The 18,892-nt window shown below is 44.5% G+C and overlaps 1 protein-coding gene across 6 annotated transcripts in view; it reads left to right on the top strand.

Moving 5' to 3' along the window:
• CEP164 (centrosomal protein 164) overlaps positions 1-18,892 on the top strand; it is a 101,288-nt gene that overhangs the window by 18,686 nt on the left and 63,710 nt on the right. For 2 of the 6 annotated variants that reach the window (XM_044282243.1, XM_044282242.1), the window contains exons 5-11: positions 3,005-3,169; positions 5,913-6,050; positions 6,182-6,259; positions 8,463-8,573; positions 12,264-12,536; positions 15,043-15,282; positions 18,122-18,187. In XM_044282243.1, the coding sequence (XP_044138178.1) occupies positions 3,005-3,169; positions 5,913-6,050; positions 6,182-6,259; positions 8,463-8,573; positions 12,264-12,536; positions 15,043-15,282; positions 18,122-18,187 (1,071 nt within the window). The remainder of the gene's footprint in view (positions 1-3,004; positions 3,170-5,912; positions 6,051-6,181; positions 6,260-8,462; positions 8,574-12,263; positions 12,537-15,042; positions 15,283-18,121; positions 18,188-18,892) is intronic. The other 4 variants (XM_044282244.1, XM_044282245.1, XM_044282246.1 and 1 more) reach the window with 4 other exon arrangements.

The following is an 18,892-nucleotide window of genomic DNA, read 5'->3' as shown; positions in this document are numbered from 1 at the left end:
GGGAGAAGTACCAGGTCAAATTACTAACCAGCAAATCAATCAGTTGATTTTATCCGTGGAGGGACTAAATACAGCTCAGATCTCTCCAGGCCCCATAAAGAACGGTCTTCTAGAACAAAAGTACCAGAATAGTGGAATAGTCTTGGAAAGATGCTCTGAGGGAAAAAGGACAATCCGAAAACCAGGGCAGAAACAACCTTATGCGCCTATAGAAAAGATCTATGAAAAAATGAGCAATCATTGCTCGGAGAATGCAGAGAGGAGTAGACTAGAAGAACCATCCTATGAAGGCATGGCTCTTCCTATTGAAATTTTTCTCGCTAAAGATGTCCTATCTCCAACTTGTGTAGACACCTTGGATGAATTAAGTGATTTGTCCCCTTCAAAAGCAGATTACTCTCTGTCATATCAAAGTATTAGATTCTACCCAAATAGAAGGTCCCTACAACAAAAACTGGAGTGCGGTTCTTGCACATCTCAGAAGCTTGCCAGCTCTAGTTTTCCAGGAGTGAAACAAGATCTATCAAATAATAATGCTGGAGTTCCTCCCATTGATGACCAGTCGGATGTCCTGGATTTGAAATCTAGACCCTTATCCTTATTAATTTTGTCCTGTGTGAGTAAAGAAAATTGTTTATTAGAGGAGAAGATGAATCCTGAGGAAGAGCAAGGGAGCAGAAGATATCCAGGCAGCCATAAATTACATAAGCCTGAAGTACAGAGGCTGACAACATCCTGGGTTGGAGCCCAGGTTGATAGCCAAACAATCAGCCTAGAAATAGCACTGGAAAACAATATTCTGGTAAAAATGCAACATAGCTTAGAGGTAAGGAAAGAAATATAGTACAAAGATCACGTCAAAATGCCAGCCAGGTCATGCAACAGGTTTTACGTGTAATAGGGCACTTAGCGTATGTGTAGAATGTACTTATATATGATAGTTCTGTTCATTACTAAACCTATTATAGCAATAGTTTCCTGCCTTTGGACCCCAGCTGTTTGAGAACTGAAAAACTATAACTCTCAGCATGCTTGAGAACCATAGGTTGGAAACCCCTACGGTGTTTGTGGATTTAACATAGTCAAGTGGGGCTGGACTGCTACCCAGGAACCTAAGTACTTACGGGGACCCTAATATCAACAGGTAACGGAATACCTTTTTAGTTGGATATTAGCATTATGTAAAATATCTTATTAAAGAGTTTATCCCAAGAAATGCATTTATCATCTATTCACAGGATAGGTGATCAGCCTATGATCGCTGGGAACCCTTACGATCACTAGAATGGGAGACCGTTGCCCCCATCCTGAAATGGTTTGGGTAGAATGGTGGTCACGAATGCACTTTGCCGCTCCATTTAAAGTCAATGGGACTGTTGGTGACAGCGAAGTACAGCACTTGACTATCTGTGTCAGTCCCGTAGAGATTGAATGGAGCTTCAGAGAGCACGCCTGACCACAGCATCCATTCATTTGTCTGGAACTGAGACCTCGGGACCCTGTGAACTGGTGTGAATGCCGAGCAGGTGGCGCATGTGCGGCTCTCTCAGTTCATTGCCATGGGATTTCCAAAAGTAGCCGTGTGCACTTATTTAGCTATTTTTTTGGAAGTCCCATGGCAGCAAATGGAGAGAGCCTGCATGCACGGCTGGCTTGCCATTCATGGCTGCCTTTGACAGGGTCCCGTTCTTGACCGATTGGACATTTAGGGCACTGCCTGAGGAGGTGCCGGAAATGTCCAGATGAGACAACTCCCTTGAGGTAGGTTTTATTACTAGGTTCAGACTGCCGTTTTACAGGCCACGTCTAATATCTTAGCATACAAATCCCATACCAAAATTAAGGTAAGACATTAGATGACGCAGTTCCGTAATGCACATAGTGACAAAATAATAGTGCCTCAATATGCAATATAATATAAGAATAAAGTGTCAAATTAATAGTGCTATCACCTGCCAAAATGACCCAAATACTGGAGTACAGTACCCACAAAATAGCATTCTACAGCATCCAAATAATACTGCTGTGCCATATAATACTTAAATAATATATAGTTACATTAATTGAACTGAATTAATTTTTCTATCACATTATATACTGCTCGTCTCTATGGTTATGACCACCTTGCAATCCATCAGTGGTGGTTGTGCTTGCACACTAAAGAAAAAAAAAATGGCAGCCTCTCTGGTGACCGGGACTATGGGAGCGCATATAGACCAGTGCATTTTCTTTTAGTGTGCAAGCACGACCACCACTGATGGATTGCAGGGTGGTCGTAACCATGGAAATGAGCCGTGTATAATGTGATGGAAAAATGAAGCCAGCCAGCAAGGGGGGGCAATATGGACAATCACAGTACATTAGTAAGTGCTTGGTATTAACCTTCTCTACATAATAAATGCTATTTGCTGAAGTGACACAACCCTGCTCGGCGGCGCATCCTGGTCTTTACATTACGCGTTGTCTCCTGTGGAGCGGCGGCGTAGTGTTATTACAAGTACTCACTCCATTCAAGTGAAAGGAGAGAGTACTTATCTTTAGAGCAGGAAGCGGCGCATGCATTGGAGCGTTGCCCCCTTCGATCAGATATTGATGACCTATCCTGAGGATAGGTCATCAGTATAAATCACTGCACAACCTCTTTATCATCAGGATTAATACAGAAAGACTCAAAGTTCAGGGATTCTCATCCAGTTTGTAGGTTCAGTTCACTCTGCACAGTAGTGGTTTTAGCCTCACACAAGTTGGTCTTCCTCAGACCGACACAGATCTCTCTCTATGCCCCTCCTGGGCTACTCTTCAGGAAGACAGTACCTGGCATGGAGTACGGGAGTGACATTCTCCCAGGACCCCATCACCGAGACAAGAAGCCTCCCGCCAAAAACCTACCATCCGTCACTTGATTGTTTACAGAATGTCATATCTGTGAATTCTTATGTTGAGAACAGTTTTACAGTTTTTATCTGTGTACGGTATCTTTTACACTTGTGCTTTTTCTCAATAGTCTCTGGGATCCCCTCTTGGACCAGTGCAGGGACCACTTGGCAGTTTGGCTCCTTTACGTGCAATGGGTGAGTCTGCTGGAGGCAGTGGTGGAGTGCGGGGGTCTCTGAGCAGCAGCGCGGGAAGCTCTGGAGGATTCGACGGTCTGCTGGGAGGAACGTCTGGAGTAAGTCACACAGCTGTATTCACATATTTTGGGAACCTACCGGATGCCGGTTGACTTGTTGACCAGTAATACTTTGCTCATATAGGGGAATTTTTCAAAGACTGTATATGCAGTTTTTCACTTAAACAGAATTTTGAGCAAAAACAGCCAACTTTTTTTCACACTTTACACAACACCGGATGTTTTCATCCGCGCACTGGGAGAAGCTGCAGCGGCGGTGCGGGGAGTGGGGTAAGTATATTCATTTTGAGGGGTCCGGCATATGGGGGACATTTTTATAGTCTTGGATAACCCCTTTAAGTAGCCTGCACCTCTAAATACATTTTGTACTTCTTTCTCATCTTTCTGTGGGCCCACGTTGTACTTCCATTTGCCTTTTTTTAAGACACACACCAAAATATTAAGTATAAATCACCCCCTTTTCCCAATTTTACATATAAAATATATACACAATAAACGAATATTACCGTACATATCGCCACACCCAAAAAAGTGTGAACTATTAAAATATTTAAAAATATCTCCTATGCGGTGAACAACGTAACAAAAAAACACAAAACGTGCAATTTGCTATTTTTTTGTCACCTTTTCCCGACAAAAATTAGGATTGGACTGTTCTATTATGGTCCAGACGTTCCATAAAATGTGGAATGCACTCAGCTTTTTTGGTGTTTTTTATTTTTTTTTACGTGGTATCGTGTATCGCAATACTTTTTTATGGTATCGAAATAGAGTCAAAATTTTGGTATCGTGACAACCCTAGGTAAGACGTGTTTTTTTTTTTTTTTTTTTTTTATTATACCGTAATTATATGTATTACATTTTTTTTAATTTTGGCTCCTAAATTTTTCAGGTTAGGAGCCAATGGCTCCTTGATATTTTTTTTTAGTCTGGAGTCCTGCATGAGAAAAAGATTGTGGCATCTTCCAACACCAGCATTGAGACAACATGCAAATGTCCATAGTAGAAAGCTGTAGGGTTCTGTGTGCCGTAATACTGCCATGCGAATGCACTAGGGCTGCAACGATTAATCGATGTAATCGATTATATTCGATAACTGGATTCGTTGTCGACGAATCCAGTTATCGAATAATCGCTGATTCGTTGCTATGCGGGCGGGCGGGCGGTCGCTGCATCTTTATTTTACCTTTTTACAATGACGCTCCTGTAACAGCCAGGCAGAGCGGACGGCGGCGTAACGTCACTCACTCACGTGACACGCCTGCTCCGCCTCCTTCATTCATGAAGTGGGCGGAGCAGGTGCGTCACGTGAGTGAGTGACGTTACGCCGCCGTCCGCTCTGCCTGGCTGTTACAGGAGCGTCATTGTAAAAAGGTAAAATAAAGATGCAGTGATTAGTCCGACTTATAAGCATCGGGGCCGGGGCTGTTATGGGGAGGGGGGAGGATCTGTCTATGGCACTGCTATGGGGAGGGGGGGTCTGTGTATAGCACTGCTATGGGGAGGGGGGAGGATCTGTCTATGGCACTGCTATGGGGAGGGGGGTCTGTGTATGGCACTGCTATGGGAAGGGGAATCTGTGCACTGTTATGTGGAAAGGGATCTGTGCACTGTTATGCCCATAACATTGCACATATCCCCCTCTCCATAACAGCGCCACCCACATATACCCCTCTCCATAACTGCGCCACCCACAGATCCCCCTCTCCATAACTGCGCCACCCACAGATCCCCCTCTCCATAACTGCGCCACCCACAGATCCCCCTCTCCATAACTACGCCGTCCACAGATCCCCCTCTCCATAACTACGCCGTCCACAGATCCCCCTCTCCATAACTACGCCATCCACAGATCCCCCTCTCCATAACTACGCCGTCCACAGATCCCCCTCTCCATAACTGCGCCGTCCACAGATCCCCCTCTCCATAACTGCGCCACCCACAGATCCCCCTCTCCATAACTGCGCCGTCCACAGATCCCCCTCTCCATAACTACGCCGTCCACAGATCCCCCTCTCCATAACTACGCCATCCACAGATCCCCCTCTCCATAACTACGCCGTCCACAGATCCCCCTCTCCATAACTGCGCCGTCCACAGATCCCCCTCTCCATAACTGCGCCGTCCACAGATCCCCCATAATAGTGCCGTCCACAGATCCCCCATAATAGTGCCGTCCACAGATCCCCCATAATAGTGCCGTCCACAGATCCCCCATAATAGTGCCGTCCACAGATCCCCCATAATAGTGCCGTCCACAGATCCCCCATAATAGTGCCGTCCACAGATCCCCCATAATAGTGCCGTCCACAGATCCCCCATAATAGTGCCGTCCACAGATCCCCCATAATAGTGCCGTCCACAGATCCCCCATAATAGTGCCGTCCACAGATCCCCCATAATAGTGCCGTCCACAGATCCCCCATAATAGTGCCGTCCACAGATCCCCCATAATAGTGCCGTCCACAATTTGTTTTAATATGGCCTTTGAACATAATTTTTCAAGTAAGATCATATAAACCTCTCTGTTTTGTAATTTTGTCGTTTTTCCCGATTAATCGTAGAAATTAATCGGCAACTAATCGATTATTCAAATAGTCGTTAGCTGCAGCCCTAGAATGCACCCAGAGTTATTTAAGCTAAGGTTGATTTACAGTTTTAAAAAAGGACACCATATTGGCCTCTGGCGGTTGATTGGTGACCTATAAATACTCTAAAGTATGGAAACCAGACAAAACGCAGTGTGAAATTAAGTCCATCTATTCATTCGTCTTTTGATCAGGTCACTGCTGCACAGCCACAAAAAACCGCCACGTATATCAAGAGCTCTGCAATAAAGAAGCCAGAGGAGAGAGTAAGCCTCAGTTTGCCAGGTCTGGAAGAGGAAGATGAGGATGGGGAGCAGGAGAGTGAAGATCAGGTAGGAACAAGACATTTAAGATTTCCAGTACTGTTGACATTGACATTAGTTTCAGACAAAACCTAAAGTTATGTCCATTTCTTTGGAAATCTGGAATGATCCCATTAATGACTTGTACTGACTTCTTTCAGAGTCCGAGAGGATCTGCTCGTCTGCTCAAGAACTTGAATATGGATATCGGATCTCTGGGAGTTGGCTTTGAATATGAGGTAAGGTGTAATAAAATTTACACAGGGCAATGATTGGAAACCAACCTTTGGTTCCCAATCATTGCTGGCTTCTTTAACATTTAGCATTGGGTTTCAGCAGTCATAACTTTTTAATTTTTTCTTCTTAAAGTTTTTCTTGATTTTGCAGGATGAGTTGTAGTTTTTTTTAGAAGCCGTTTTGCGGGTACATGCAGTGTATTAAATCATTTTTAATAAATTTTTGGGCGAAAGATAAAAAAAACATCAATTTTAACATTATTTGGTGGAATTTATTTTCGGTGGTCTCTGTGAGTAACATGATAAACTTTATTCTGTGGATCAGTGCAAACATAATGCCAAATGTATATATCATTTTGTGCTTGGTAGCAGATATACAGTATGGGCCTAGTCTGAAAACTGGCATTCCAAGCTTTCAAACAAGACTAGAATCACAGCATTATCTCCACTACACTGGCAGATATAGCTGTTAGAAATCAGGAGTGCAGTGAATGCAGCTGAAATGCAGATTTCATTGCTTTCACTCCTGTCCCCACTTCTAACAGAACAGCTGTATCTCCCAATGTAATGGGGATAATGTTGCGATTCTGATCTTGTTTTAAAGCTTGGAATGACAGTTTTCAGACCAGGCCCATATAGCTGCTGCCAATCCTGAGATATGAGCAGTTAAAGCAGCTGTCCCACTCAACCTGCTGCCCAGGCAGAACTGCTAAGTCCTTTTCCAAGCAGAGTTCAGGCAAAACTGTGTTTAAAAGAGTTTTCCAAGAATAATTGACTATTGACTAGTTGCTCCCTATGACTACCTATGGCTCTGGCCCAGCACTCTGGCTCCTCTGCCTACGTCTCCAGCTTGTTTACTTCCAGCCGGAGTATGGACACAGTCACCTGAAACGCTGAAGCCAATGACTGGCTTCAGCAGCAATGATTCTCTTAGCGGCATGTGACCCGGCAGTGACATGGAGCTTGGGAACATGTCACTGCTGAAGCAGCACATGAGATCATGTCCATGCCTGTCTGGAAGAAAACAAAGTGGGGACCGGAATATAGCGGAGTCAGCCCTCGGGCCCGGAGCCGCAGGGAGCAGGTAAGTAGGAAGATTTCAGGCTTCCGGCCTTCAATTAATAGTTAATTATTCCTGGATAACCCCTTTTATATGGGCATAATATCAGGCAAGATATGACCATGTAAATATACCACCGATCACCTGAAAAACAAGCAGAACACTTGCGTGATTCATTATTTATGTGATACATAAATCATTTGTCGGCCGCAAATTTACAGGAATGTGCAACAAAAAAATGAATTTGCATGGGGAAGAATGACTGTAGTAAAGATCATTCATCCCCAGAGAGATGGGCTGACTGCTATATGTGCATGCTCCGATATCTAAAATATCCCCCAATGCCCGGGCCCCTTGTATGGATTATAATTACCTGCGGCGACAGGGGGGAGCAGCCTCAAGGGGGGCTCATCAGCGTAGCAGCCTGCTATTGGCTGTTTCCCCCGTCACCGAATGTTTTGATCCGAGAGACGGGGAGATGCAGCGGCGGCTGTGTAGGGATCCAGAGCAACGCAGGTGTCGGGTAGCAGGTAAATATAATCCATACAAGTGTCCCGGGATCTTTTAGATATCTGATAACCCCTTTAAGGCTAAAATGAGTCATGTCACTAAGGGATTAAAAATGCAGTTGTGACCCCTGAGTTGTGCGCCAGCTATATTTACTTCAGACACATATTAAAGATCTACAATAAAAAGTGCCATTTTCTGGAGGGTTTTTCAATTTTAACATGACTGTTAGGGTCCATTCACACGTCCGTATGTGTTTTGCGGATCCGCAAAACACTGGCACAGGCAATGTGCATTCTGCATTTTGCGGACCGCACATCGCAGCCACTTTCATAGAAAATGCCTTTTCTTGTCCGCAATTGCGGACAAGAATAGGACATGTTCTTTTTTTTTTTTTTTTGTGGAACGGAAGTGCGGATCCGCAAATGTGGATGCGGACAGCACATTCCGGCCCCATTGAAAATGAATGGGTCCGCACCTGTTCCGCAAAAATGCGGAACGGATGCAGACCCATTTTACAGACGTGTGAATTGACCCTTAGGAGGTTAAAGCTCCATGCTTGGACACTATACAGCGTGGGTGAAATCAGTGCTCAAGGCTTGTTTAGAAGCGGTAGTTCCTTTTCTATGTGTCATCCAGGAGAGTGAGCGGAGAGATGAATCCGTTGCAGCCACTGCGACAGACGAGGGCTCTGAGCCAGAGTTACAGAACCTTGAAAAATCTGACGATGAAGAGGAGAACGAAAAAGAGGTGCCCTGGGCATATGACATCATGCAGCAGTGATGTCATAGACACTCTGCATGTGTGTGATCCCTCCTCGCTCAACTGTAGCCCTCCCATCCTTTCTTACCTTCCTAGTACATGTATTATTGCTGGTGTTGATTGCAATTAGGAGATGCAGTGTTTTTATCAGTTGGGATAGACAATATACAGTGGTGGAGGACCGTTTAGAGGCCGAGTGCCCAAACTGCAACCCAAAACCCACTTATTTATCGCAATGCGCCGACACAGCAATATAACCTGAATACCAGTATAGTGTATCTTCCATGTACTTTATAATTTATCTACAATAGCCTGCCTACATTCAGTGCGCTGCCTGTGCCGTTCATAGTGCGCCCTGCGCTGATGAATGGCAGGAGAAGTCTGGGCACCCGCACCCTGAACTTTTTCCAGGGTGCGGGGGCCCACAAAGAGGGCCATAGGCTTCCCACCACTGGACTATAAACATGAATGGGAAAAAATCATTCAGCATGACATTGACTATTATAGTTGCAGTTAGGATCTGTCTCTATATAACAAAATCTTTATTGGTTCTCACGAGACATACCGTAATAAGGAGAAGCGATGTGTCAAATATTACTGAACGCGTATACATGAAATCTATTACAGGTTGTTTGAGATTTCCATCGGCCTGAAGATTTCATGTTTTATTTCACAGAAATGTGAAAAATAACACTTATATTCAATACATGAATAAATTCCCTTTTCAGGACTTGAGGCCACAGATTTTTTTTCTGTGTGTATATATACTGTATTCCTTTTTTTTCGAAAATGTAACAAGTAACCCATAGCAAAAGTTAGAATGGGGGCCCTCTTCTCCGTGACCACCTTTAGCTGCAAATTCAGAATATGGAAAGTTTAATGGTTATTTTGATCTCCCTAGTGCGCAGAGATAATGCGGGGATAATGCTCAAATGATGTTACAGTAGTGTAATAATGTGCAAAATAGTGGGATAATGTTCACAGTGATATCATAGTACGGGGACAATGCACACAGTGATGTCACAATAGTAGAATGATGCTTACAGTCATTTCACAGTATAGGGATAACGTACACAGTGATGTCACAATAGTGGATTCATGTTCATCTATTGAGTGAAGTTACATCACAAGAATGATGCCTAACATGATTGTGTTTCTGGGATTCGCGTCCCCACCTGTCCCTTGGTTAAACTTGATGGACTTATGTCTTTTTTCAACCGTATTACCTATGATAGAATGCATTCAGTATTCTTCAGGCCCTTTCACTTTTTTTTCACATTTTGTTATGGTGCAGCCTTGTGCACTCAGTCCCTCTTAATGAGAAAGTGAAAACAGAATTTTGGACATTTTTGCAAATTTAATAAAGGGAAAAACTAACTAAAGTTTCACAATAACATAGGTATTCAGTAGTGTTGAGCGAAACAAGCTTCGGATTATTCCGAAGTTTTGAAGCGACTTCGGATGAAGCATCCGAAGCTCGCTTCACTAAACACTCGTATTCAGACCATTTCCTATGACACCTAAAATTTTGCTCTGGGGTTTCCCATTTCTCTTGATCATGTTTGAGTTTTTTCTACACCTTGATTGGAGACCACCTGTGGTATAATCAGTAGATAGTACATGAGTGGAAAAAACATATGCCTGTCTATATAAGGTCTCACAGCTGACAATGCATATCAAATCAAAAACCAAGCTATGACTAGGATTGAACTGCCTGTAGAGGGTCCCAAAAAATTCTGCTGAACTGAAAACTCTGAAGAGCACAGTGGCCTGAGCCTCCATAAGTCTACAACTAGGACTCTTCCTTGAGCTGGCTGCCCCACCAAACTAAATAAATCAGGAGAGAAGGGCCTTGGTGAGAGAGGTGATCAAGAACTCGGTGGTCACTCTGTGTGTAGATGGGAGAAACTTCCAGAAGGTCAACCATCACTGCTGCATTCCTCCAATCTGGGCTTTATGGAAGAGTGGCCAGAAAAAAAAAAGTATCTCCTTAGTAAAACGCACATGAAAGTGTGCAAAAAAACACCCAACGGACTCTCAGACTCTGGGAAACAGGATTCTCTGGTCTGATGAAACCAAATTGAACTTTTAGCCTTAAAGGGCTTCTGTCACCCCACTAAAGTGATATATTTTTTTTGGGCTAGTGAAATTAGTTATATTGCGATATATGACAATATAATTGTGTTACTTACTTTGATCCAGCAGTTTCTGCAAAAAACGAAGTTTTATAATATGTAAATTCGGTCTCTACCAGCAAGTAGGGCGGCTACTTGCTGGTAGCTGCTGCAGACATCCGCCCCCTAGTGGGGTGACAGAAGCCCTTTAATTCTAAGCGACATGTCTGATGGAAACAAGCCACTGCTCGTTACCTGCCCAAAACCATCCTTACAGTGAAACGTGGCGGCAGCATCATGCTGTGGGGTGGTTTTTCAGTGGCTGGGGCAGGAAAACTGGTTAGAGTTAAGGGAACGCTGTATTGAAGAAAGCACAGCGATATTCTTAATGAAAGCCTGATCCAGAGCGCTCTGGACCCCAGCATGGGCCAAAGGTTGACTTTGCAACAAGACAATGACCCTAACCATACAGCCAAGACAACACAGGAGTGGTCTAAGAACAACACTGTGAGTGGCCCAGCCAGAACCCTGACTTGAACCCAATAGAACATCTCTGGAGAGAATAGAACATCTCTGGAGAGACCTGAAAATGTCTGTCCACTGATGGTCCCCATCCAACCTGACTTAGCTTGAGAGGATCTGCAGAGAAGAATGGCAGAAAAATCCATAAATCCAGGTGTCCAAAGCTTGTGGCTCATACCCAAGAAGACTGGAGGCTCTGATCACTACCAAAAGGGCTTCAGCTAAGTATTGAGTAAGGGTGCTGCCACATATTCAGGTTTTTTATACACTTTTTGAAGCAAAAATCAGGTGTCGATCAAAAAAGCTGAATGTGGGGCAGCATCCTAAAGGGTCTGAATACTTATGTCAAGGCAATGTTTTAGTTCTTCCTTTTAAATAAATTAGCAAACATTCTGGTTTCCACAATCAGTATAAATCAGTATAATGCCGTGCGCTCCTGAGAAACCAGCGGTGTCCATAACGAGGAATCACATGCACGTGGAGCAGGATTCCCGCACAGGACACGCTCATCTAAAAAGAGCCCTTACTATTGATGACTTGTCCTTTTTTTGTGTAGTGGATGGAGTTGATTACTGCAGAGCTTCTCTCATTGAAGACAATGTTGACCATTCACTCCATCTACTGCACAAAGGACAGAGCTGTGTTGCTGTTTTCCCGAAAGATAACCTCTTCCTAAATAGAAGCAAATGTGGTATCAGCTGGTGGGTTCAGCATCTCTAACAGTCAGCGATCAGTTGCAGGACTGCTTTACTGTGGAAAAGTTGGGCATGTCGACCTCTAACCAACAACATCCACAGACTTTGTTCAGGGCATAACCCAAAGATTTCCCTTGGATAGAGAACTGGACATGACCTTGCAATTGCACTGTATGTCTCTTTGTCTCTTTCTCCTTTGGTGGATTTTCCCAGTCCTGATCGTTGATGCATGTTTGTCATTGTATTAGAGTAGTTTGCTCCTAGAATTAGTTCTGTGGCATTTCCGACCCCTTTCTTGATCATTTGCCACCATTGTGCATTCATATTCCCACTAATACTCTTTTTAGAAGGAATTAAAGGGGAGTCCTGGCATGCATCCTTCTTCCCATTCCACGGGTCAGTTATCACCAGACGTCCAAGACACCAGTTTGGATAAAGCACAGAATGAACAGCCTGGAGAGTCAGATATACAGGTGGTGCACAGTATGTCTCCAGCTGAAAAGTCTCCTGTAGCCAAATCCTTTAAGAGTCATGCTAAGGAAGAAAACTCTGCTGCCTCCTTAGCCGGAGAGCTGGGTTCCAGCATCGGGGATCATATCCTGGATCACGACGCCCAGGATGTAAGGAAAGCGCCTCACCCCTGCTTTTATGAGCGATTGTATCTGCAGTAGCTAGTGCATGGTTGCTGTACTGTTGGATCTGATTAGTAAGGGTCGTATTCAATAAGAGTGAAAAACACAATTGGTACACCAGTGTTAGAAGATACATGGTAAGTACTTGGTTAAGTTTGTTTGAAGACATTTTTTGTCCCGGACCAAAAATTCTGGATATGAATGTGTAATGGGGAAATTAAATTTCTCAACATCTCAAGAGAAACACAAGTGATCCCTATTCTTTCTGGAACTACTGCTTCTAACTTGAAGGAGGATTTCTTGAAGACAACCCTTTTTGAATGGGAGCTGTCTTCTTTAACCCCCTGGCTATCAACTGCTATCAGCAGGGGATGCCACTTTTGGCCGGACAACGTTGCATTGCGTGGCTGCCAAACGAACAGCAGTCAATGTAATGCATTGACAAGTTAGGTTACAGATATGTCTCCATCTTGGCTCATACAGCGGGGTCCCGAGCAATATGACTGTCCATATGGACAAGAGGTTATCTATAACCTCTTTAAAGGGGTTTTCCTATCTCAGAATTTATGGCACGTCAGAAGCATATACCACAAATGTCAGCTAGATGCAGGTTCGACCTCTGGGACCAACTCCCATCTCCAGAGCGGACTGCCAAAGTGAATGGAGAGCAGCCAAGCATGCGCAGCCATCCTCCATTCATAGCCGAGCGAGCTTGCTCAGCTATTTTCAGAAGTCCCATAGCAGTGAGAGGAGAGGATACCACACATGTGCTTATAGTACATGATGATCTCTTTCTAACAAATCTAGAACCAGCCCATTCCCTCGCATGGATTGGGAGCATTCCCCATTCATTGCTCTGAGCTTACTCAGTTGTGGCAAATCCTGGGACCAGTGTTGCCGAATATGTTGCGTACTTTGGTCGCCCTTACTGTAGGATTGGGAATAATTTTGAATTAAACTCCAAGGAACACGATGTGTAAGAAGGGGATAGATCTCAACACTTAATGCACTTTGTAGCTGTGCAGATTTTTTCAGGTTGCCATAACTTCAGACATCAAAATGTTTTAATTAACTTTTTAAGACAACTTAAAGGGAGTCTGTCACCTAATCTGAGCCTTTTAGACCGCTTAGATCAGGTTATAGACTCTTTGACCCTCATTACAATGGTCCTTGGTCGAGATAATCAAAAAGACACTTTTTAAACGTATGCAAATGAGCTTCTGCAAGGGCCCAGGCCCCTCGGCGATGTGCCCAGAAAACCCCACTTCTTTCAGCCCTCTGGCCCGCCCTTCTTTCCTATTGCCTCCTCCTCTGCTTTCAGCCGGCGGAAGTCCCGAGCGGCACCAGAGGACGGCGGGCTGGCAAGTCTCAGCGCAGTTGGCCGCACCTGCGCACTGCTCTGCAGAGGAACAGCTTTTCATATTGCACATGCGTCGGCCAACTGAGGACAGCTGCGCTGAGACTTGCCGGCCCGCCGCCCTCTGGTGCCTGGTGAGTCATATTTAAAGGGTTTGCCCACTTCTTTATGATTGATGGCCTTTTTCAGGATAGGCCATCAATATCTGATCGGCAGGCACCCAACACCCGGCATCCCCTCCCATCATCTATTTCAGAGTTGCTTCGGCATTGAACTAAACTGATCCATCCATTGTGTAGTGGACGGAGTTGGTTACTGCGGCGCTGCTCCCGTTAAAGTGAATGTTCCGTCTACTGCACATTGGACCAAGCTCTTTAGTTCCAATGCTCTGACTTCCACTCCATAGCTACTCTTAAGCAGCTTGTAAGAGGGGATGCAGTGTGACAGACCTCCGCCGATCGGATATTCATGGCCTATTCTGAGGCTAGGTTACCAATAATAAAGGAATGCACAGCCCCTTTAAAAGAGGTTATTTCACGAAGACAGCCTTTCCTTAATAGAAGTGAATGCGTTGATCAGCTGGTGGGTCCAGCATCTCTAACCATCAATGATCAGTTGCAGGACTGCTTTCCTGTGGAGAGGTTGGGCATGTTGAACTCTAATCCACACCATCCACAGACTTTTTATTTGTTCAGGTCATGACCGGCCGTGTGCACCCCGCATCGCGGTGCGGACTCATTGACATGTCTTTTGCGGCATGGTGTCACAGACCTGGAAACACACGGTAGCCATCTCTTCGGCCACATCTTGCAGATTACGGATCCATTGAAGTCATCGGGTCCACACCACAATGTGGAGTGCAGACAGTCGCTGCTGTCCCACGATAGTGTGAATGCGGCTTTAGATGGAGAATTGGCTGCGACTTTGCACAGCTTCTTGTGTAATGCAGCTTTGCACTTTTTCTGTATTTGTTATTCTCTGTTCGTGGATTTTCCCCGTCCTGATTGATGATGCATGTTTGCCTTTTTAGTGTGGATTGCTCCTAGTATTAGTTCTTTGGTATTGCTGACCCCCCCCCCCCTTCCTTGGCCATTTGCTCCCATTGCTCATTGATATTCCCATTAATACTCTTTTTAGAAGGAATTAAAGGGGAGTCCGATTATGTGTCCCTCTTCTCATTCCACGGGTCAGTTATCACCAGAAGTCCAAGAGACCAGTTTGGCCAAAGCACAGAATGAGCAGCCTGGAGAGTCAGCTATACAGGTGGTGCACAGTATGTCTCCCGTACCCAAATCCTTTAAGATCGATGCTAAGGACGAAAACTCTGCTGCCTCCTTAGCTGGAGAGCTGGGTATCCTGGATCATGATGCCCGAGATGTAAGAAAAGCTTTTCTGAGTAATTGTATATGCAATAGCTAGTGTATGGCTGCTGTACTGAGTGAGGGCTCGTTCACACGACCGTGCCGTTTTATGCGGCCCGCAAAACACGGATGGCGCCCGTGTGCCTTCCGCAATTTGCGGAACGGAACAGGTGGTCTATTATAGAAATGCCTATTCTTGTCCACAAAACTGACAAGAATAGGACAGGACTCATAATTTTTACGGGGCCACGGAACACAGAGTACTGTCCGCATCTTTTGCGGACCCATTGAAATGAATGGTTCCGTATACGGAACGCAGAAAACGGCCTGTATACGGAACACAAAATACGTTCGTGTGAACGAGTGAAGAATACAGTTATTAGGCCAGTGTAAGAATTTAATGTTTGCCAGTATAATCAGGTATATGGTAAGCACTTGGATACGTTCTTTTGCAGACCTTTTTCTTCTGGACTAAAAATTGTGAATATGTATGTCTAGTAGGGAAATCAAGTTTCTTGGCCCATCTCAAGACAAACACAAGTGATTCTTATTCTTTCTGGAACTAATCCTTGTCACTAGGAGGAGTTCATACTGGAAATCTAAATACAAAAAGGATAAAATCCAAATCGCTTGTGTAATTTCAGTGCGAATGCACTCTTGGTCATATCATGTGACTAGAGTGCATCCACTCTCGAAATGCGTAAGCGTTCAAGATTTTAGGTTTGTGCTTAACGTCGTCTTCTTGTATGAATTCACTTCTGGGAGCCAGCCCTATTGTTCGTGAACCACACTCTATGATCGTTGTATACGTGAGATGATTTAAATACCTATTTATAAACACTTGAAGGGGTTGTTTTTGAAGGCAAACCCCTTTTTGAATGGGAGCTGTCTTCTGTAACTGTGATCCGCAGAGGATGTCACTTTTGGCCAGAGAGTGTTGCATTACGTGGTGGCCAGACAAATGGCAGTCCATGTAATGGATCAACCATTTAGCTTGCATAGCGTGTGTCCATTTTGACTGATACAGCCGGCACCCAAGCTGTATGATGTCTATATAACAGGGCATATGGGCAAGGGGTTGTCTTCATGAGACAACCTCTTTAAAGTAGAGGTATGCCGCAAATGTCAGATAGATGCGGGTCAGACCTCTGGGGCCTGCTCTTATCTCCAGAACAGAGAGCAACTGCGCATGCTCAGTCACCCTCCATTCACTGCTATGGGAGTTCGGAAAATGACCAAGTGACGGCTCGCTATTTCTGACCATAGTTGTGAACCGTGCTTGCATGGCTTGTTCTCCATTCACTGCTATGGATCTTCTGAAAATAGCCAAGCATGTGGGCTCACCTATTTTTTGGAAGTCCCATAGCAGTGAATGGTGTGTATGCTGCACATGAGTGGTGTGCTCTCCTTTACGTTGGTGGCCCCGTTCTGGAGACAGGATCTGGTGCCAGAGGTGGGACTAACACCTAGCTTATATTTATGGCATATCCTAGCGATTTGCCATAAATGTTGAGATGGGACAACCTCTTTAAGGTGTACTGGCACTATCTACCTTTAAGGGTGTTCTCATGATTAAGATAAAAATGAAAATCAGACATCATATAGTCGAGGACAGTAGAACCAGCCCTGTACCTCACATAGATAGGGTCACTCCTCATTCATTGCTTCATTTGCTTGGCCCTTCTCGCCCAGTAGTGGCAAATCCTGTGACCAGTGTTGCTGAAAATGCTGCATACTTTGGTCACCCTTACTTTAGAATTTTTGGAAAAATATTGCATTGAACACTAAGAAACAAGATATTTAGGAAAGGGGTATACTCGCCACTCTAGTTTCTGGATAATTTGTGACTACTGTATTGTATGAAAGGTTCTTTTTTTACTGTAAAGTTGTCAGGGTTATGTTATGCATTACTTATCTCACCAGTCCCCCGAGGCTGCTCCAGTCTCTGCTGCCCTCCACTTCCTGCTCCTGCTCAATACACAGGAAACGGGTGGAGATGGTCGTTCACCTGATCACTGTCCATTTCCTCTGTGTCAAGCAGGGAGTGCAGAGCAGCGAGAAGTTCTCCTCTTTTTATATATTCCTGGAATCCTTACGGTCATACTAAAGGAGGCATGTCCTAGGTCCTAGTACCTGTAACACCAGGACCTGTCGAACCCTGCTCATATGTTCCTGGAGCCTTCCTTGAACTTTGATGGCATAATTGCCTGGAATAGTGTTTGGATCTGAACAAATAGGTTGAATTCTAGGCACGTTTGTGAATCCATAAAGCTGACTTCTGTAAGAATAAGTTAGGTCCGTGGAGAGGATCTATAGGTTCAGATGTATGAAATTTTCACTAACATGATAGTAATATACTAACATAGTTAAATGGCAGGGAAGGGGTTAAAATGATAAAACAAGTTATACTTACCGGTTTGAACCCCATCTGCCCCAACGCCGCCATTCTGATCCCTTCTGCCACTGCAGTCATGACGTCATTTGCAGCGATGACATGCTCATATACCACATGTGACCTCTGCAGCCAATTACTCTCCTCACCCGTGTACAGCAAGAGACCCCTGGGGCCAGTGATTGGCTGCAGAAGTCACACGCGATATGCAGGCAGGTGACCACTGCAGACATGTTAATAAAGCCCATCCTAGAGGTCCGGAGTGACGGTGCTGGAGTGAAGGGGGTTGAAACTTGTTTTATTGTTTTAACCCCTTCCCTGCCATATATATTTTTTTATTTTGGCTCTGACAGCACCTTTAAGCAGAGTAATAAGTGTATCAGAACGCAAAGAAAGCTATCCAGTCTTCTGCCTGAATATCATTTTTAGCAACTGGTCCAATAGCCACATTCTCTCATTGCAGGAATCTGAACCCAGCGAAGGGGTCAAGGATCTTCCCAAGTCAAGGCAAAATGGTCTGGAAACTATGGTGAGCTCCCTCTGTTGTACTGTGTGCCGACATTGACGTTAAACAGCCCTTCCTGATGATTGTGCCTGATGATTGCTGCACGCAATACTCTGTGCGGGTGTCATGTTTACCCCAATATGAGTCAAGGAGAACACGTCTACGTGAATGCGTCATCTTGTCACAAATCATCACAGTCCAGGAATTTTGTGTCTTGCATATGACATTAGAAGCAATTGTATTTTATTTATAACCTTTACTGTTTTTGACACTCACTTCTGGCTATTTAAATAATGTATATTACATACACTATATGGACAAACGTATCGGAACACGCATCCTAATCATTGAATTCAGACGATTCATTCAGTCCCATTGCCACAGGTGTATAAAATCCAGCTCCAGTTACCTTTTAGAGACATTTGTGAAAGAACAGCTTTCCAGCGTGGTCCTGTAATATGAGGTCACTGCTGCAACAAGTCAGTTCATTAAATATCTTCGCTCCTAGATATTCCACCATGACCTGTGTTGTATTTTTGTACAGTGGAAGGAACCGCAGCAACTCTGATACAAAACGGAGACCATGTTACAGAGCGGGTTTTCCGAGTGCTAAGGAGCACAGTGCATAACTGCAGCGTTCAAACCTCCTCGGCCACATGGCATGCCACACGGGAGCTTGATGGCATGGGAGCTTGAGTAGCAGCATGCAAGTCTTGCATTACCAAGCAT

The sequence above is a fragment of the Bufo gargarizans genome, chromosome 2, assembly GCF_014858855.1.
Source record: "Bufo gargarizans isolate SCDJY-AF-19 chromosome 2, ASM1485885v1, whole genome shotgun sequence".
Taxonomy (NCBI): domain Eukaryota; kingdom Metazoa; phylum Chordata; class Amphibia; order Anura; family Bufonidae; genus Bufo; species Bufo gargarizans.
The sequence above is the reverse complement of the archived record's forward strand: the minus strand, read 5'-3'. Positions and strand labels throughout refer to the sequence as shown.